This window comes from Parasteatoda tepidariorum, chromosome 3 (genome assembly GCF_982258835.1).
Source record: "Parasteatoda tepidariorum strain Cologne lab strain chromosome 3, Ptep-v5.0, whole genome shotgun sequence".
Classification (NCBI taxonomy): domain Eukaryota; kingdom Metazoa; phylum Arthropoda; class Arachnida; order Araneae; family Theridiidae; genus Parasteatoda; species Parasteatoda tepidariorum.
In genome coordinates this window covers 107,770,160-107,792,547 of record NC_141757.1, presented here as the reverse complement: position 1 = coordinate 107,792,547, position 22,388 = coordinate 107,770,160, and the positions used below count along the sequence as shown (strand labels likewise).

Here is a 22,388-nt window from a genome sequence, read left to right as displayed (position 1 = left end):
ATGATAATATCACAATCGTTATTGCAATCGATAAATATCTAAAAGGATAATATCAGGGGTATAATCGAAAAAGGCAGTTATTGAACACATTACCTTTTGGTAACGGTAATTATTGATATTATCATGTGTGTTGATAAATTTTATTCGACTTACGAACATAGTGACTGCTTCATTTTATAACTGTCGTTGAACAGCCGACTTAATTTTAAGTTTGCGATTACCAATGTTCAACTCTATAACTTTGTAATTTTGAACCCAATCCAGAAGACAAAGGAACTTCTAATACAAGTATTGGGAGAAATTTGCCTTTGTGGGGGTCTTAATGATCGGAACTAATCCGGTTTTTCGTTGCATGGAGAAGAAAACCACGAAAACTTCCCACAGTTAGCCAGACAAAAAAGGTACTCTCATCCATGATCCATTTATCCCTGAGGATATTTTACGTCAACACGGTGGTCGGTGCGAGCCGGGTGGAGAATTTGTATCTACCAGCCATTTGTATCTACGATTGCACTATCTCCTGCACTATCTCCTGAGCCACCATGACCCACTTAGTGACTAATGCTAAAATAACGTAAAGTGGAAAAATATAGCGATATATAGTGAAATATCAATTTTTTTCTAATGACATACCGCAATATTACTCACCTGTAATAATCATGGTTAATATAAAAGTGTTGATGTATGCTCTACCAGTTTTACCACAGAGGGATGGAATGGTTAGGAAGCAGATGCACCTGACTTGAGTTGAAATGGCATAGCCTATTCCCATCCACAGCATCAAAATCATTCCCGAAATGCGAGTTGAAAAAGGATTCAGGCGAAGTCTTTCTATAATTATTTTTTGTAAAACTACAAACAAAAAGAATAAATCAATATCCTTTTCAAACGGTTTAGTACCGTTTGAGAAATACTAGTGCTTCTCATTTTAAGAGAGAGTGGAAAATTTTTTAGTGTCTTGCGTTTAAAATGAAAAGGGTTGTTCTGCTTTAGGCGGTGAGTCTTGAGGCTACCATAATTGGCTTATGAGCACGCGCATCTGTAGCTACAGTAATACCTGGTTTGTCTACAGGTCACCTCACACGTCTTCACACATCAGTACTTTTTTTCTGTATTAGGCCTTGGGGAGTATTCTTCCCATCAAACTTCATTCATTTTTAGATGTCGGCGGGAGGCAATTTTCCAGGCTATGGTTTGTGCAGCCATTTTCTGATAACTTCATAGAATAAAATAAAAAATCCCAAGGAAAGGCTTTGCTTACATAAATAGGGGCAACAATAAAGATTTGCGAGGGGTCTAGAACAGAAATTAACGCTGTCAAGCTATTTACTCTTATGCGTTGCACGTTCGTTCACTTGATAATTTTTCGTCGAACTTATTTTTTCGCTGCAAAAACTGAGGGACAATATCTCTCCGAATAGAATGTTGTACAACACAGAAAACTGCGTGAAGGAACATTTTTTCAAGTTAACACGAAATCAAGCTTCCATATACAATTTAAAGGATGCTTTTAAATCCAGAAAACTTTCAATATAAAAAAAAAGCCGGTTTGGCGATCAATGTGCCTGCCTGTTAAGCCAATGTTTACGGGTTCTAATCCCGCTCAGGGCATGGATGTTTCTTATTGTATCTTGTTCTCTGTTGTATAAATGTGGCACACCCTACCAACGGTTCCGGGACAGTGTCGTGCGGGTAATTTTTCTCACTTTCACGACGAAAGTTCAAGGTGTCCACCGGGTAATAATAAATCAGCAACAGGCCCGGCATTTTCCGAATCAAAGAACGAGAGGTTCAGTGTCTACCATTAGAAAAAATAAACAATCTAAAAAGTTTAAGCCAGACTCACGCGCATTCACACCAAACGTTAAATATTTTCGCTACATTGTTAGCACATTTTCTACATTATCTATGGAATGATTGCAATTGATTGAGGAATTGGCGTGAGTTCTGTTGTTTTCTTCAATTCTGCTATCTACGAACGCAAACAAATATTCGCCTTTAAAATATGTATGTTTTTAGTCGAGTAAAAAGGATAGTTATATCGTAGTTTTTAAGTCTCTGTAAACTGCATTAAGTAATTTTATAATGCATAATTTCTATCCGCTTCTGCTCTGTTAAGCCTAATTCGAACTCGTCTTAATATTCCTTTTGTGCTGCGTGAATGTCAGATCTACAAATTAATTCTATTTTAAGAATTAGTGCATTCTAAATTTATGTTTCTTTTTTTTAATTGTCTCGTAAATATAACTTGACTCTTGTACGTATCGTATCTTACTATAAATATAAATATTCATGTAACTGAAAACCAAAAATAGTGGCAGCTACCTTAAACCAAGTAGTGTAAAAGAACATTTTTGGGGTTTCACTACGACAGGAAGTGTTCTTCGTTCTACTCCACTTTGGTGTCAAGTAGTTACCACTATATTTTGTCTTAAGAGACAAATTTCTTAAGGTGCTGTTATAAAACACGGGATTTATAAATTTTGCTACTTATGAGGACAAGAGTTGATGTTTATGGTCCCTTCTTTACAGTACGTAAAATTTTGAAAATTTCTGACACTTTCTCATGAAAAAAATGTTCTTAAATATCAATTTAGTATTAGGTGATAAGCTAAATTAATTTCTTTTCACAAATTAAGCTCAACTCAAAAAATACTTTAATATAACATTAATAGAATAACAAGAGCCCTGTAAAGGGTTAAGAGTGCTGTTTTTCGAAGCTTTGTTACCTAGAAAAATAAAATTGACTCACTTTAAGTCTTTAAGTTCTCACTTAAGTCTGGAAACAAATCTTTACTTTTAATATATATAATTTTTTTTTTAATATCAATAATTTGTCAAGATTTTCTCCTAAATAAAAATCTTTAAAATAATCAACTGCCTCAAATTTGTAAGCTGAAACAATGCATTGTTGGAGTTACTTTTCAAATATTAAAAAGTTAAATTTCAAACGCTTATCACTTTCCTGAAAGTATCATACTTTTCCTTATATTGACGTTTTAGGTCATTTTAACAATTAGCATATAAGGCTAACATATATGAAGGCAAATCTTGACCTTTTAGATAATCATTACTAACAATAGTTAAAAATATATATTTATTATTATTCGCTTGAAAGACTTTTCACAAATTGACAGTTAAACTGAAGTAAAGCTTTTTCATTCTGCAACTGCTTCTTCAGACATACTCTGCTTTTTGAGTAAGCTATCAATCAATAATGCTACATTATCATAATACTACATTATCAATATGCTACATTATATCAATATCAATAATACTATATTATTCTAATTGTAATAAAATAAATTATTTTGGATTATATGAATAACGAATAAGGATCCGAAAACCTTAGCTTCGACAGGAAGATCTTTTCGTTTAAATAAAATGCAGGAATAAGAGCAAGTATTAGCCACGCAGATGCAATGGAAACATAAATACTATTTTTGATGATGTCTATAATTATAATTGCTAATGCCGATGACGTTTTTCTAAATTATACTTAAGAAATATTGCATTTAAAAAATTTATTTTTATAAAAACGAGGCACAACGCAAAATGGGAGGAATGTCTTTGTTTCATTTTCTGAGAAAATATTTGCCTCAACTTCTGTTGCAATTCAAAGCTAGAAGAGTAGTTTAACCAGTAACAAGCCTGCTTATTTTTTCGTGTGCGAAGGTGAAAGTAACTTCAAAATCGGTATTTGTTTAGATTTGGAACTTAGTTGTTGTTGTTGTTGACGTATGACTGTTTATGCAGAGGGGGTGAAATTGTTCTTGTTTTCCAGCGGCGCCATCTATGGCCAAGAATTCGACTTCTGCCACACCATACATGACACCCGTTTATAGGGCGGACCCATTCATACATCCATTCATTCATCCACAGATCGTAATTTTGACCTGAATCAGAGAACGATCGATCTCCAATCCAGTACTCCCAGAGGTATTGATTTGTTATGGGAACATGGAGGACTTTTGCGACTCGGCAGATTTAACGTGCATCAGTCACTTTACTACACGGGGAGTATTCGGCCGGCGGGGTTCGAACCCACGAACTCTCGGACATGGGCCCAGCTCCCTACCAACCATACCGGCCCCTGGAACTTAGTTTCGGCAAATAAATACTTTTTGACTATAAATTCGGTTATTAGTTTACTTCACTATGACAAATTTCAATTAGAGTTTCTTTAGATTTGGTGTGAAGTTGTGGCAAATAAATACGTTTTGGCTATAAGTTCGATTAACCAATTTATTTCACATATGTTCCAAAATAAAAAGATGGCTAGTTGTCCATTATTATTGCATTTCATATTACGTTTCAAACCTCATGCATGTTATTGGCATATTAAATGTATAATCTTTCGGTAGAAACATTTTTTGTTTTTTTTTGTATTTACTTTAGTTTTAATTTTTTCTATAATGTTTTATTTCGTACTTTGCTTTTTATAAATATTTTGAGGAAGTAGACCCGGGATATTTCAAGTAAATAAAGATAAACCTCTTTTAAAAAGATAAATAGAGGGATATTGGTAACATTGCTAAAAGCTTACAAAATTTATTTTGCAAACAAACTGGTTATTAGATCCCCAAATATTTCTTTTACGAATTTCTCTCTCCAAGAAAAGTACTAAAACCACAGTTTTTACACTTGAGGGAAAGTTGAAATTTTTTAACTATAAGTGTATACCATTTTGCAAAGAATTATCTAAAATTTAGAACATACAAATTACCTAACACTTTTGAATTTGCTAAGCTTTTTAAAAATTTCCAATTTGGCGAGATCTTACCCTAAGATGAAGGGTTTTTAATTTTTGCAAATTTTTTAGAGCCCAGATAATGCAGTATTGAAGTAATTTTTTTAAATATTATATATTAAAAAATTTATTCATAAAAATATTACTCGTAAAAAAGAAGCGTTTTTTCGCATGGCGTCAAAGTCTTCAAAAATCAGTGGGCCCAGGAAGTTTTTTCTTTTTCATCAACCATCTCAATTAAAATACCATAAATAGAGAAATAACATTTCTGAGAGTGTCTTTATAAAGAACTTGATATTTAGCCAACCAAATTTATAATCAAAAAATGAATACTTACTATATCCGAAGATTAAGCCTATTGGAAATCCGAACATCCCCTTAATGGCTCTGTATTCTGTTCTCTTGCTGAATAGAAGTTTGGAAATGCACGGACTACATCTGAAAAACCATTTTAAAATACCTGCAACAAATACATTGTTTAATTTTAGGATATCACAAGTGAAATATACAAATCAATAATATTCTTTCCTTGTTTCATTTTACTTTTTAAAAAAAAATAGAGTATAAGCGTAGAAAAGCATTAAGTTATTCAAATATATTTTTCGAATATATTTGAACTAGTTCAACGTTACGTTAAGTCGAATATATTCGGCGTGCCGTTTATTTAGCAGTCGAAGAGAAAACGTCCAAGCTCTTCTCATAGTACATTGGCTACATAAAAATAATATACTAAATATATGACTGTATAAAAATAATATTTTAGACCTTTTAATAAAATTTCATTGCATTTTTATTATTCTTAGCAGAGACATATTGTACTATTCAGACAAAAATAATAATAAAAAAACTGATTATTTCGTTAAAAATTATCAAAATATAAAAATGTAATATTGATAATAGAGCTATTATATAATGATATTATATTTTCAGATTTCTTTGATTATTTCCAGCATCAGGATTGATTTCGATGAAATTAAGAGGAAAAATAAAATATTCTAGTACAAAAAAATATCCATTCAACAGTTATAATACATACAAATGATAGTGCCTGAAACTTTATTGGAATCGCAAGGTATAAAGCAGTTGTTACATAATCGAACAAAAAAATTAACTCATAAAGAGTTTAGTCCTCTCCTAGATAATTTACAGTAGTATACAAGCTGTTTGTTTGTTTATATAGGACATAAGTCAGTTTATTCCTTCAAGGAATAATTGGTTCCATTCGCTTAGCAACGCTATTTTCAAGCCATAGGTAGTTGTTGGAAGGGTTTGCTAGTTAGCATTGCCCTCCCTAATGTTTATTCAGCGAATGTCACCACTTGGAGCCCTGAATTCACCTTTTCATAGGTGAAACTGTCCCTGATTTCACCTTCACGGACGAAAATGCCACATAGAGCAGCGTCTTTACAATAATAATCTTTTTCAAAAAAAGGAGATGTTGACCAAATAGGTTGACCATTCAGATCTGCAGACTTAAAGAGTCAGTAAGTGTCTAATTCATTCTGGTGAGGAAACTTACAGCAAGTAAATCAAATCAAGATCATCTAAACTAAAAGCCGTGTTGCTTTGCGAAATCCATGAGTGGACCCAATTAACACAAGATCACCTAGCTTCTTAGTCTTATTTCTAGCTAGTCTTATTTCCTTCATAAAATGACGTATGCCTGTATACTATTGAAAATAGACAGAATAGACAGACTGAAAGTAGAATTCATCTCTTTTTTCTTCAATTACAGAAAACTGTTATAAATTGTAAAATTACGCGTACATTTAAACACAAATCACAATAATAACTTTCATTAAAAAAGTTTTTATTATTACATCCCGGTTTGACTGTTTAGTTTCTAATTGCATTAAGTTTTATTTAGGGTTAGTTTATCATCTGATAACAAATATTTCAACTAATTTTTTTAATTATTAAAACAGGTTTTGCATCATGTTTAAGTTATTCAAAGTCTTTTTTTCTATTAAACAGTAGTATAGAATAAAACCGAGATTTAGTCAATCGGACCAATACGGGTAGTGTAAAAGGCTATAAGTTAAAAAATGTTAGAATACCAGGAAGATTAGATACAGTACCTCAACTGTAAAAAAAAAAATAGGTACAAGATGCCTGAAACAATGCAGAAAAGCGTGATCAAAGTGATTTTTGTACTTGAATTGGATCAACTAAATTAAATTTTAAACTATTTATGCTCTTTGATTTAAAAATCCCTGTATGTATAAAGGTTATACATAGTATTAATTGAATGCTATAAATAAATATTTCAATCGGAAAAAAAAACTTTAAGACCATTCTTTCAATATATACTTCGTTTTATCCGACCAGGTCTCAGCATTCTCTCAAAAAATTATTAGTTTTCCTACCAAAATAATTTTTTTTGTACTAAATAATTTCTATTTTTATTAATTAGATAAAAATGTAAGCATATTCATTAACGTAGTTGCTTGAAAAAAAATTAAAGAATCAAATTCGACCAAATGTTCCCTACTATCTAGGAACAAAGATATGTTACTAAAAAAAGATGGAAATATTAAGAAGGAAATAGCTATAAATTTTTAAGTTTGTAATGTATTTAAAATTGTCGGAAAGAGTTGTAGAGTAGATATGATGCTTTGCTTAAGTTCATTATTTAAAATAAAAAAATAAAAAAATGAGATAATTGTTTTTTCAAAAAAAGAAATTCGTAAACAAAGTGCCTAAAAACTTCTTTAGTGATCGGGAGCTCGCTTAATGTGTGATGATAACTAATAGATTATTGAAACCCATACCCAATATTAAGAAACTTATATTTTACATATCTATTAATGATTTATTTTAGAAAGTGTTTTCAATGGGTGATTGTTATGGAACTTACCTTTCTCTCTTCTTCTGTATCCATCGACTCTATGACTTTCAGATTTAAATCTTTCTCTTATAAGCTTTTCTGGAATCTGTATTGAAGAGCTGCTCTCTTCTAACAAGGAATCTATCTCTAAAAATATCACATAAATACATTAAATTCATTCAAAATTCTGCCACGCAATTGCAAAAATCTGCGTAAGTGACCTAAGATTCAAAATTGAAATTTTTATGCATTTTGCATCTTTGTATTGCGAAGAAAAAGTTTTCAAAAATAAATTTTATTTTATTAGTTTTTTGAAATTCTATTTTAGAGTTCATAGCATTGGCAATAAAAGGAAAATAGTTGTCAAGCCACTTCATAATCAGTCGTGAAGCACTTACGTTGTTTTGGTTATTGGTTATTGCAATTACATAAATTTTCAGGCTTGTGTGCTCAAAATAGGCTTATAAACCTTCGTCAAGTAGAAGAGGACAGATAGCACAATAGGAGAGACAGCACCAAGTAGTACCGCCCGAATTCACAAATCTCTACGTTGTTTTTTCAATTACACGGCAGAATTGATTAAAGGTTACAGACATGGTTACAAATCACAGCATTCACAAACTTGAAGGGGAGGGTTCAATTATTTATCTGACTCTAGTTTAAGTAGATGAAACTTTTAAAATAGTTTTATGCTGAAAATAAATTTTATAATACTTGATAAAGAACTTTATGTTTTATGATTATTTTTCTTTCATTTAATAATAAGCTTTTAAGTTTCTATATGTTGCGTATCTATAACAGCATTGAATTTAACAAAATAAAATGCAAAATAGAAATTAGGTTTATATTCTTTTTTGAATAAATCATGAGAGATGTGTTTATTCCTATTACAGAAAGCAGACTTTTTTATTCTTGCCCCTTTTAGCGACGGTGGGAAGAAAACGATATTTTCGAAAAAGGACCGCGGAGGACCATTCACAATGGATGCGAAAAATTTTCGTATGCCGATTCGGAGATGCGGACGAGAACTTTATTGGTGAAATAAATTTATCCACGAAAAAAACGAGCCAATCAAGTTCTCGCTCAAATCTACGAATTTGCATTCGCGATTTTTCATGTATAGTTTTTCATTATGTTCATTCAATATATGGTAGTAGTAGCTCTATTTCATTGTAGTTGCTTTATGCCGAATGGAAAACTAGATAAATTTTCATTGCGAGACTTATCTAAGTTAACTGTTAACCGAGCTTGAAGTCAAAACGTAAATATTTTCCTCATAATGCTCCTTCATCATTGTTCTGAATATGAACAATAACTGGCTCTGAAGCCTGCAAAGAGGTTTTCCTTTTCTCAAGCATACACAAAGCAGAACTTGTTTTGTACTAGAATCGGTTAAACCTTTTTTCCTTGCATCAGAAATCACCTTACTTATGAGGCAAATATAAGCATTCAAGCCCAAACAAGGCTCCGCTCCATTCGCGTTGGGAATTGAAAATTCGTAAAAGTTGTTTCCAATCCATTCACATCTGGATCGGTTCACAATTTCCTAAAATATATATTAATCTAAAATTCGCATTTCTATGCAATAAATTACATTGTAAAAAAATGTTGCTTGATATAGGATGAGTCAATTATATGATGAGTCAAATCTTAAAAATATTTTTTAATGCTGACCTTTCTCACTCTCTTTGGTTTCTGTTGATGAGCTCTCTGAACTCTCTTGCTCACTTGACTCGGAACTTTCTAGCTCACTGTCATGTGGTCTTAGTGGTTGTACTTCACTTGCTTGGCGTTTATTGGGATCGTCATATGTCCGTTTAATCTCTCTCAAATCTTTCCGCTTTTGGGATTTTTGTTTTTTACTATCCTTCTTTGCTTTTCTTTTTTTGAGAAAGGAGAAGAAAGGTATTTTTTTCTTTGGCGCATCAAGTGTTGAAGATTCTTCATCCGAAATGGTATCTTCTTCTTCTTTGGGAACAGTAAGATCAAAACTAGACTGTTTTATCTTAAGAGGCTCTTCAGCTTTGATGTAACCGCGAAACTCTCTTCCAGGAAAACCATCCTCAGCCATTCTTATTTGTATTCAAGTTCAAATACTAACACTTAAGTTCTAAGAAAATTGTACTATGCTCTATGATTAGCTTATAACTCATGTAGAGGAGCTTTACGTTAAGTTTTATCAAGGCTATGCTGGATCACAAGATTTGTGAGCAATTTACAAATAAATCAAATCCGTTAAAATTCAATGTTATTGACTGGCAACAAATTATTTCTGTTGTTATATTTGTGTTGTTGTTGCTTATGCCCACTTGACCAAAAGAAGCATTAAATCAAGTCCATGAACTCATCCAAAAAGCTCCCAAAGCTATGTACTATTGCAGCAGGGTTGGAGACCAGGTGGCTCTTCTGGCAGCCAATACACGATAGGATGTGGGCAGGAGCAGACTGGTTCACATTGCACTTAGGGCAGGGTGGATAGACTTTAAGGCCCGCAACGTGACGTTGGGATCGAGTGTGTCCGCTTCTAAGTCTGGCAAGCGCCGTTTGGACACGCCTATTGCTTGCCCTGATCAGAGCAAGACCAGGCCGGCCTCCCCCATACCAATCATGCACAGGAGATTTTTTCCAACAGGAACCAATATCTTGCCTAGTCCGGGTTGCTATTTCTGAGAAAGAAAGAAGGTCATCGCCAGCAGTATCTCTATGGCTGCCCTCACGGTTGTTATATTTAATATACGATGTTGCTCATATTTTTTCGTTAGATATATAGCTCCATTATTGTAACCAGCTTCGATTAAAAAGACTTCCAAAAACCGTTGTGCTTTATACTGTAAAAGGGTAGCTCAAGATTGTATGGTTTATCGTAGTTTTTTTTTTCTTTCCTAACATTATACATTTTTCTTTTCGTTTTTTTCTACCAAAAGTACGCCTTGGGTAATTAATAAGCTATCCTGCGTCTACCTAAAATTAAAAAACTGGTAGCAAAATTTTAAAAAAAAGTCTGAAACTCTAATAATTTTTTTAAAAAAATAGTTCTGTTTGAGAATCTCTACGAAGGATTCTGTTCTCAAAATACTAAATTGAAAAGGAAAAGCAATAGGTTTTCAAGGATCTGTATCAAAAACAATTTATTTTAGATATTTTTTTCAGTGTTCTTTTTTTTTAAAGTTTCAAATGATCATTATCAATAATATTGATTAAGCTTATTATTAATAATAGTACAAAGAAAAAGCCCGTTAGTATAAAAGTAGGGGGCTTCATCACCACTCTCATTTTATAAATAAACATTTTCCACGCTACGATACAAAAGTAAATGATAATTTCTCCATGTTATGCTACCCACATTGCTATCGTAACTTTCACCATTAGTAGAGGACAACAGAAATTGTTGATCAAAGTCAGCTTCCCGTCTTGATTGTCACATAGAGTTATAATTCCCTCCTAATTCTAACTCAAACGCTATTTGAGTGAACACGATTTAAGATTTACAGCGCATGCTCACAAATTTCCTATATTTTATGTCTCTAAGGGATTAAAAAAAACGAAGTTTGCATTACGGTTGACTTAAGCCTAAAGCAAATTAAGCCTAGCAAATTTTCTTTAATTGGGTACTTACAACTCGGAAATGAGATTACTGCTGAAATCACATGGTTGTGCATGATGTGTTAACTTAACAAGGTATTTTATCACCCTAAATCTGTACTGATCGTACTGATTGCACACAGTGGACTGTTCATAATACACGGGTCGCAGTAGATCATCGAAGTCGAGCATCACCGAAAAGGGTGAACGTTCGGATCAGCGACCACTTTGATGAGACTACGAAAGGACAGAGGGTGTACAATATCAGTCCTGTTTAAACTGTTCTATCCTAAAGTATATATCCGGACTATTAAACTGCTTAAGTCATTTCTTCCGCAGTGGATCAAAATTGTAATGGTATTGTCCTTAGATTTTACTTACTCCGTCGTCAAAAGACCATCGCGCAACGATAAAAAAACTGCTACTACAACTGGTGAATGCTTAAGTTTAGAAAATGAATAAATAAAGAAATTAAAAAATAATAATAAAATTTAATCGCATTATTGCGATCACAAGTATCCCATTGGTCAAATGAGTTACAGTTTCATATTCTCTCATATTGATAAAGATGATTTGCCGTTTTTTTTCCCCGCAAGCACGTGACTATACAGCCCTTGTAAGCCTGAGTTAATGCATCTTTCGTTGATTTGTTTCAATTCTTACCTTTTCAACATACTTTCATCATAGTATTCTGAACTAGAACCCTGAATAAGAGAGGCCGACTCGTCCGCCATTTCGGAGCAAAAACTTTCACCAATGCGGACGAGCTACAAGATTTGGCAACCTATCGCTACAAACGACGCTAACCTCAAATAGGATACTTCTTAAAGAAATGACGTGTTTTGTGTACAGTCCGCAAAAAAAAAAACGAATCACCCTGAATAACTTTCGTTCTAATGATCGGATTTTCACGAACTAAGTGTCAATCTTAATGGTTCCTGGGGGTGACCTCAAATATGTTAACTAATTAGTGCTAACTATTAATTAAATTACGAAATCAGACACAAAAACGTACTTTCTCTGAATAAACATATAATTTTTTTTACATATTTGGAATCTAGACCCTTGAATTAGTGGGGGTAGACAAAATTTTAAAAAAATTGGGTGGTAAATTGGGCCGCAATAAATGTTTATATATTTGGCGATAGTCCAGAAAACCGCCAAAAAAAGTCGCCTGCGCAAATAAATATTTTAAGATAACCCATTGACTAATTCAAAAGAGGAGTGCTTAATTTTACTAGGTTGCTACGCAACCAAACTCTGATAGTAAAAAAATTGAAATAATGTTCAGTGATTGCTCGGAGGGGCTTAATTTATTGTTAATAGAAAATATCTCGAAGTTTCCAGGCCATAAACAATTTTTTTAGGAGATTTCTGTCCAAAAAGCAAAAAAAATATTATTTTAATCTCCTTTGAAAAGTAAATTTGAATCGATTTATAAATTATTTATGATAGTTTTTAGAATTTAAATACTTGAACTTTTTATCTGATATTATTTAGATTACACTGTTTTTACTATATTTATTCGAGGATTTTGTACTAAAATAAAATGAGCATAACTTATTATAGCTATATACAAAATTTTAGGGATAATCATTTTTACAGTTTTAATCGAGTCTTCTAGGCAAGAAAATTTGAAGAAAAAAAAAGTGCTTGAAAAATAAAATGTAGATTGTATAATAATTCTAATGCACATTCACAAGGCTTTCTATAATTTACGATATTTCTTTTTTCTATAACCCAAGGAATTGCTGAATGTTTAGTGGCATTTTAAAAAGATTGAAATATGTTATGTTTAAGAATAAGATATTGAAATAATATGTTGCAAATTGTAGGATTCATTGCTTAAAAAATCGCTTCATTCTACTAGATATTTAGGTTACATCATTTCCTTTGGATAAAGATGATTAGGAAATAGCATCCTCATGTTTCGATACATTCTGAAACTTATACGTTCGCAAATTCACCATAAAATGTCGCACAGCATATTCTTCAATTACGATAAGCTACATTTACCACCAAATACTGCTACTATGGTTATTTTTGCTTTCTTATATATATCTGATGATCTCTTTTCAAACAGGGCTCGTAAGATCCTTAAGATACTGAAATGGGGGCACAAAAACTTAAGAGATAAAATATTTAATTTCATTAACTCAAAGTATCTGGTATCAAAATGTTAATTTTTAAGTTAAATACAACTTTTACAATATTGATGTTCTTACATTTTTAAAGACCATATGAATCTTGATAAAATATTAAAATGCATATGTTTACTTTAACAAGTGTAAAATCCTTATCAAAATAATGATCAAGACCCAAATGTAAAACAGTATAATTGACGATAAAAACTCAACTGGCTTCAAAACATATGAAGAGGGAAGTAAAAGTCGACATGTTTCGAGTTTTCAAATATAATCGCCCATTCTCAAGACTTGTCAGGCTTGGATAACTTGTGACTTTTATTATTGAACGCTCAAAACATGTCTAATTTTATTATCATCTATTATTTTTTTAAATCAATGAAGTTTTTATATTTTCGATTCAGTTTCTTGGGATTATCCATTTAGTTACACAACATATTAAATTATTTCACTCGATATTAAAATAAGTTTTACATATGTTATAGGCACAGGTTCTTAGATTGAAAAAATAATAATTCACTACTTTGTAAAAAAATTAATGCAGTAAAAAAAAAAATTTTTTTTTTGCTGCAAGCCTTAACATTTTAGTTTAAGGTCATAAAAAAATTCCGTTTACAATTGAAATTTCAAAAGTCGAATGTGAAAATGGAATGTCCCCTAGTACCAGGAATCGAAATTAAATAGTAACAAGGACAACTTTTTTAAACAAGTTAGCGTTTCCGTCCTACTCGAAGTTGTTTGAAAAGGTATTTTCTATATATCGATTCCAAAGTTTATTCTACATATATTTCAGGGTATACTTTCGGAGTATTTCGATCGAGTTTATTTTTACACCCTTATTTGCTTAAAATTATTAAATAATTTACTTAAAATAAATTATTCAAGCTACATGATTTAATGCATTTATAGTATAATAATAAACGGAGCTTCCGACGCATATCCTTAACCTTAATACCGCTATCATTAAATAAATGGAATAAGCTTAGATAAATAATAAAAGTTAATTTTTCCCTCGTGTAATTTTCAAGGAATAATATGTTTCGATCAAACAGATTTAATTCTGGAAATAGCGAAATTATTGAGTAGGTCCCTTGGAGCAATATCATTCTTATCCTCTTTTGACGAAATATAGGAAAAATTAGTTTTCACAGTTTCTGTAAAAAGTATGTTAGCCTACTTGCCACGTTTTTTTTAAAAAATTTTTTTATTTAAATAAGGTCGGAAATTGTGTATTGTGTGCACAGCTTCGGAATCCTTACAAATTTCAATTTTTAGTATTTCCTGATTAACAAAATAAGGCATTTTCCTGATAACAAATTATACTACAATAATATCTTGGAAATCATGCTAAAGTAAAAAATTAAACAAAATAGTTTAGTATATTATCAGAAAAAAAATCGACTTAGTATCATAAAGAGTAAAAGATATAATGAAATAATTAGTGAATCACACGTGGTCAGATAATTAAAAATTTAATTTCACAACTAAGATAGTAGGACGACATTTAAGATACTGAGATATTTTAAGACACTAAAAAAATTGGTTACGTATTCCACAGCTTTTTATGTTCGGTATCTTTAGCCACTTTGTAGTGACTTATAAAACATCAACACTATTTCAGATAATCTAAGTTGAAGCCACAAGAAACAAAAAAAAGAAGACAATCAATAATTTATATTCTTTTTTCAAAAAAATAGTATGCTAAGTAAATAATCAGCTGTTTTGCATTAAATAATTTTAAACAGCTGAATGTTTTTAATTTCTTAACAAGGTTTTATTCTTAGCTAGCAGACAATAACTCTTTAAAAAAACTTGACTATAATTTGAAAAGGAAACCTAAATTAAAGAAAATCTAAATTAAAGTTCTAAAAAACTTATTAGTATATTAATGAAGAAATAATAAACGTGAAATGGAAAAGAATAAGAATTTTAAAATGTTAAAATTTTATTAAATAGTTGGTAAAATGGTTCTGCGATACACTTCCGGAAATTTCTTTTAAGATTAGGATGATATAGGGTAAACCAACAAATGAAGGAGCATTTCATAGATATTTCTTAGAAATAAGATTTTAAACGTTTTAATTTAGATTGATTGGTAAGAGTAGCTTACTACCTAACAATAGGAAGTCCTGTAACAATGCATTTAGTTATCTGGTCTTTGAGTCTTCTCTGGAAAAAGTTTTGAATTTGTTAGTATCTGTTCAACGCCTTGTTTTTTTGACAAAATTATAAGGTCAGTGTTTGTTGTTATCCGTTTAAACTACAATTAATTGCATATAATAATGCTTTTTCTTTTCATTGTGAAAAAAAGAATTCAAAATATGGTCATTGAAGTTACTTTTTATTTATTTTAAGCATCATAACATAAGCAAGTACTGAGATTAGGGGGTGTTTATTAACTGGATTACAGAACGATGAAAAACCAATGTATAAACAAGTGTTCCTTTACTGGGATTTTTTCAAGTTAATGAAAATAAAAGAAAATTTTTAATTTTCTTGTACCTTTAGTCATATCTATTATAAATCAAAATTATGTTAAAAATAAATAAAAACAACTTCTAACCAGTGAAGGAACAGGCATGTTCCTTCACTGAGAATAGATTTCCCAGTGAATGAATAGTATGTGTGAAATATGATTTTATTTGGATAATTAGTAGTTCAGCGACATAGAGGACTCCTAAAATTCAGTTAAATGTTGTATGAATAGTTCCTATAACTATTTCATTTAAATATGCAAATTTAATTGCTAAATTTATTTAAAGAATTATAATAATAATTAATTTATTATTTATCTTTATAAATGTAGTTATTAGTTATTACATCATACCTTAGACTCCTTAATAAACTATGTTTATTAACTAAATATAACAACTAAATATAATAATAAAAGCTTGAATGGAATCTTTGCAGGATTTTGTGCCAATAATTAGCTAAATTATTATCCTATTGCCGTCTTTAATGTCCTAACGGGAACTGGTAGGAAAAATCCATTGAAAGACAATTATCTAGGTGAAAAATGGGTGAAGTTTTTTTAAGGTGACATCCACCGATAACTCAGTGCAATGCGAAGATAATTTCAAAAGGCAAAACTTCCCTTAGAGAATAATATTCGAAATACTGGTTTTAAGAACTTCAGAGAATCTTTAGAAGGGAAGTAGCCCTGGCATCCTTTTATAAAGTGATTGCATTTACAATGCGAATGAAACAAGAGTTGAATACTGCCCTTAAACGGGAAAAATCTGCGACCTTAAAAATTATAAGGATTTATATTCTAAAGTACCTAGGAAAGAAAAAGTACCTCCATTGGTAGTTTTTCCTTACAGAAGAATTCGTAGAGATATTACAGAATCAGTCCCTGCTACATATTTCATTGGAAAAAGCTATTCATGAAATGAAACGATGACCGCAGCAACATTTTACAAATATATTGCAAATGTTTCTACCCATGGCTAATTAAAAATGCAATCAAATTCCTAATTTTGCTTCTTCTGGATAGGTATAAATCTCATATCAATTTGAAACTGAGCAAGTTTTGTTCCTCAAAACAAATTTTCTGGTTTAGTTTTCTACGTAATTCTTGGAAATCTCGTTAGATCTTGAAAAAAAAAAAGAATTGTAAAACAATATGTCTAGAAAATTTTACATCCATTTTTAAATAAGATTTGAGGCATCAACTGATGAAGTTAAAATGCTTTTATGAAATGCGATATTTTTTCATTCGATGTAGAAAACGTTGACTGTAACAAATGCATGCAAAACAGACACCAAGAGTTAATGAGCAAGACAACTTATCAACAAAACACATGCTTCGAGAGTAACGATGCGCTATTTCTTCAGAAGCTTGAGAAGGAAATCTCACAAGTTATGTTGCAAATTTTTAAAGGAATATTGACAGAAAAGTTTAATATCCCAAATATCCAATAGCCTGCGCTTTTCTCAATATTGAAGAATTTATTTCAAAAAGAACAATTGTATAATCAAATTTTGGCTCTGAAGCTGAGACAACTAACAATAATAATGAAAGTATCTTGAAAACCGATTTTGAGATAAGTCCTCTTGAGGCATTGTTAGTTGCAAAAACGATTGGTTTCATAAGTAACTACTAGATATAAGTCAATGAGAGATGGGTTTTACTCAAACTTCGAAACTCCTTTTTCTCATTTATTATCCAGTGAGGAATTCTGGAAATGGAACTGGAAAATCAAAAGAAATTTCGAAGATACATTTACATTGGCCAAAAATTTGGAAAAAAGAGGAAGGTTAAATCAAAAGAAAAAGAAATAAATTACTCATAACGAAGAGAAAAAAAATGCTTTAAAAGATTTAAAAAAAAGCTTAAAAAATATGAGGAAAAGATTAAACAAAAAAATGATCGAATTATAATAATAATAAAAACATCATCAGATTACACAATGATAAACATTCATAATTTAGAACGGACTATTAAACTGTGAGAAAAAAAATGAAAAACATTTTTTTAAAATTATGTATTTAAACATATTTTACTTTCCATTCCATGACTGAAAAAAAAGTAAAATTTTCCACATTAACTATGGTTATATGTCGTAATTCCAAGAAAAATCCTGTTTTTAGACATTTGTGTGGCCTATGGATTCCTAACGAGCATCAAACATTATCAAAATTAAGTGTTCATTCTCTGGAAAATTTAGTGTTTATTCTCTGGTAAGAACTGTTCCTTCACTTGGTCATCTTACTACTTATTATTTAAACCACTAAAAGCTTAAAACAATATTATGTAAGTTATCTAACTTTTTTTACATAATTTGCATTTAATAACAAATATGTCGAAACCATCATTTAGCTAAAATTACAAATTTTGAAATTTTTATGAATTTTTTTTAACGGCAAGCTAAGCTTAAGTGTTCTTTCATTGATTAGTTTACCCTATAAGATGTTGAGAAATTTGCGATGTTGTGAGAGATGTTTAAAAATGTTGACTAAGTATTTTTATTAATATTTATAAAATATATATTCAAGAAATTGATAAATATATTATTCCAAATCTATGCATACGTATGTATATTATTGAAATTGTATCAGTTATTGAAAAACAAAATAAAAAAATAAAAAATAATCACATTAAATAAGCACAATCTGGTGTATTCTATCAGAAGCACGCTTTTTTAAAACTAGACATTTGTTGAATAAAGTGTTTTTTATTCAAAATTCTTTACTAAATTGCAAATAAATTATTAAATGACTAAAAAAGAAACATCGTATTTTATAGTGTGAAAGAAATAAAAATAAAAAGATTAGCAAACGATTATTAGCGAAAAAAATATGAATGAAATTTTACGCTACGCGCGCGAAGTCAAGTTCCTCCCAAGTTTATCACATTTTAATATTAATCGCCCCAATTAGTTATTTCTTTATTGTCGCCAAATTATTTTTTTAAAAATAATTAATTTTTATTTTTCTTAACTTCTAATAAATAAAAACAGTTGAAACTTTAGATTTTTCAATTGAAAAATATGTAGATTAATATGGTATAAAAAAATTCATACCTTATAATTCAATATTTTTTCATTCTCACTTTAATTAAATAATAAAAAATAATAAATAATTATTAAAAATTATTTTTTGCATGAAATTATCTTTGGGTAAATGAGTTTTATGAGTGGGTGCAATTTTTTTTGAATTGCTTCATTAGTTTTGAAAATATGACTGAAAACGCAAAAAGCAAAATTAACATTAAGGGGTACGAACTTTGAATCGCTCTCCTGACCAAACTATGGGGACCACATTTCCCAGATTGCGGCTACCCCCTATATTTTGAAGATAAGAAATCCAAATATGTAAAAAAAAATGCATGTTTATTCAGAGAAAGTACGTTTTTGTGTCTGATTTCGTAACTTAATTAATAGTTAGCACTAATTAATTAGCATATTTGAGGTCACCCCCAGGAACCATTAAGATTGACACTTAGTTCGTGAAAATCCGATCATTAGAACGAAAGTTATTCAGGGTGATTCGTTTTTTTTTTTGCGGACTGTACAACATCGATTTACATTGTTCTTCGGAGACTTTTTTTAAATACTTGAACAAATTCATTACAAATTTTATCATTATTGTAATTTAAAATAAAAATATTATTCATTACTAGGTAGAAACAGTTTGTACGCATTTTTTGTTCGTTAGGAATTATAAAATATAGAAGAAACAAGAAAATGGAGAAGAATCAATAAATTTATATTTGCATTAGATATAAGATCATCTAAAATTCATCCCAGTTTTTCGATTTCAGTCTTTTTGGAGGATTTAGAATAGCATCAGGTCTTATTTTTTTGTTACCATCTTTCCTATTTACTTTAAGTTAAGATTCTACAAAATGAACCTGCAAGAAAATTTAAAATACTGTCTTATACTTTCATACTTAAATTAAATCACATTAAAAGATTCAGAGTATAAATTTTGTAAAGATTCTACAACTTAAACTAATTATTTCAGCAATTCAAAACAAGAATTTTGAAGAAAAAAAAGCAAAATCTATAGATTTAAAAACGTATGAAAGATCGTATATTAAATAGATTACTTATTATAAATGTAAACAAGCCGTTTGAACTTTGAGCAATATATTACCATAAGTAACATTTAAAAAAAGGTAAATGAGCCAGGATTAAAAAGTTAACTATCCGAGATATTAGTGAATCAAAATGAAATAGAATTAGAAACAAGTAAATATTTATTTTCAACTAAACAAAAGGAAATACTTAAAAGTGAATACAAAACTTGGCGATTCTGAGATAAGTTTGGCGAATACTTATTCAGCCAATCCCTTGCCTTTATTTAGTTTTACACTACACAAACACTCAAAATTGTTAAATAAATTATTGAATGTTGTTTTTGAAAGGTCATATTTTAAATAAATATTTACTTAATAAATGCAATTTTCAATCAAAATTCTTATATTTGATTTATAGTTAAAACTGAATAGTTCATATGACCCCCGAAAAGTTATTCGCTTATCTATTTTTAAAGAAACAGACAAAACAAGCATTCAAACACAAATTCTAACAATTTGAAATCGTTTATGTTCTACATAAGTAAATAAATTCAATAAATTATAAATAAATGAGTATTTACCTCACATAAGCGAGCTCCATTTCTACTACTATAGCCCTATTCTGAATTCCTATGTATTGGTGATTATTTCTCATTATTGATGTTAAAGATAATCCATACTCGGGACAAACCTAATATTTAAACATTTATTTTACTACGATATGTTATGTTCCGCCACTATAGAATAGTTCTCATTAATATACATATATATTCATTTGAATTCGCTACTAGCTTTATAAATTTCGTGTTCTGTTTTATTCTGTTTTTTCTTTACATTTGATTTTCTGTTTTTTACGTGATATATTTTACTTTGGCTGTATTGATACAATATAAGAAAGTACTCCTTTTTAGCGGATATAATAGTCTGAGCTGATAAAGAGATATATCTTTTTATTTTTCTGCTTTCTTGCTTTTTAATATGTATTTTATAGTTTTTTTTTTAATTACTTTATTTTATTTTAATAATCTTTCTTCTTCTCTTTTCTTTCTATATTCAGGTATTTCTCTATCTGTGGATAACACAATAGTTATTCATTTTGTTAGGTTATCTTAGATAATAATTTAAGTAGTTAATAATTAGTTATACGTTAAGTATTTATTGAGAATAATTTTGCATTTTTATAGAAATAAAATCTTAATTACGAAGATATTATTTCTTTTTTTTTTCTTCATCCTTTCTAAAATGGCTGTAGAAATTTTAAACATTACTGTCATACTGTCATACTAATTATCGGTGATGGAGCTTGTTTTTTAAGAGCAATGGCATAGATATATGAGCCATTGGCTCAGGTGATAGAGCGTTCGCCTTCCAATGAGGCGAACCGGGTTCGAATCCCAGTCGATACGAATTTCGCATCCGGCTTGCATCGACCACAGTGTTGAAGTGAAAAACCCTCAGTTTCAGACAGATCATGGGTTAGAGTCCCTTTGCTGTCAGGTTAACAGTGGAAGGTTTTCGAGGTTTTCCTTTCCATGTAACGCAAATGCGGGTTAGTTCCATCGAAAACGTCCTCCACGAAGGCTAATTTCTCCCAATACTCGATCCAGGAGTTCCTTTGTCATCTGGATTAGGTTCAAAATTACAAGGCTACAGAGTTGAACAATAGTAGTCGTTAGCCCAGTAATTGGGTCGGCTGTTCAACGACGGTTATAATATAAAATAAAATAGCATAGATGTATATTATACGATACTCAAGTTAGAAATCGAAAGGTGCGTGAGGAAGTAGTACAGAACGTAATAGAATATTGGGATGCGTTTTCTATCTTATCGCGCGACAGAGATGGAAATAATTATAATAATTTTGCTGATTACTATACTGAAATGTCTCGAACTCATACTTTGGTTTGTGGTTTGTGTGATTTAATGGCTGCCAAATTAATCTTAAATAATTACTAAAATTCAATACATAGGAAACTTTAAAAATATCGCGTACATTTCTCGAAAAAATAAAAATTTGAAACCATTGTACTCCCGCGAGATAAACAGCTAGATGACGAAAGAAATTTAGTTAATATATTGTTTAAAACTAATTAAGGTGTTAGGACTTGAGGAGGGATTGAAGAATTAGAAAATTTAAATACTGCGCATTCGGCTTTGTTGGCATTAAAGTTTATATGTTTTACAAGATTAATTGGAAAAGTGACCAAACTGATCACCAAAGACGGCTAGTATTGCTTATAAACTTGTTAAAAGAACAGGTAGTAAACTAATACAGATTATATAGATTAGAATAGAAATAATTGTGAATAATTTTATCATAAAAAACATTAAAAACTTTAAATATGAGCCCTGGTAAAAATAAAAAGAAATAAGTTAGAGTATTATAATTTCAAGTAATGGTTTACTACAACACTTCAAAACAAAAACTCAGTCAGGAAAAAAATCATCAAGAAATTCTAAAATTATCGGCCGCTTTCTTTTATTATTAATTTGATCTTTATCTGACTTTTTTATTAATACTTATGCTTCCCTGATTTTTTATGACTGTCACAATTATTTATT

The 22,388-nt window shown here is 30.3% G+C and overlaps 1 protein-coding gene across 4 annotated transcripts in view; it reads right to left on the bottom strand.

The window, feature by feature from the left end:
* LOC107449749 (ubiquitin protein ligase sneaky) overlaps positions 1–8,131 on the bottom strand; it is a 40,607-nt gene extending 32,476 nt beyond the window's left edge. For 3 of the 4 annotated variants that reach the window (XM_087159883.1, XM_087159884.1, XM_087159885.1), the window contains exons 1-3: positions 7,608–8,131; positions 5,088–5,210; positions 649–852 (exon numbers count right to left, since the gene is read on the bottom strand). In XM_087159883.1, the coding sequence (XP_087016009.1) occupies positions 649–852; positions 5,088–5,124 (241 nt within the window). In that variant the 5' untranslated portion in view covers positions 5,125–5,210; positions 7,608–8,131. The remainder of the gene's footprint in view (positions 1–648; positions 853–5,087; positions 5,211–7,607) is intronic. The other variant, XM_087159886.1, reaches the window with a different exon arrangement.
* Between the last annotated feature and the right edge of the window lie 14,257 nt (positions 8,132–22,388).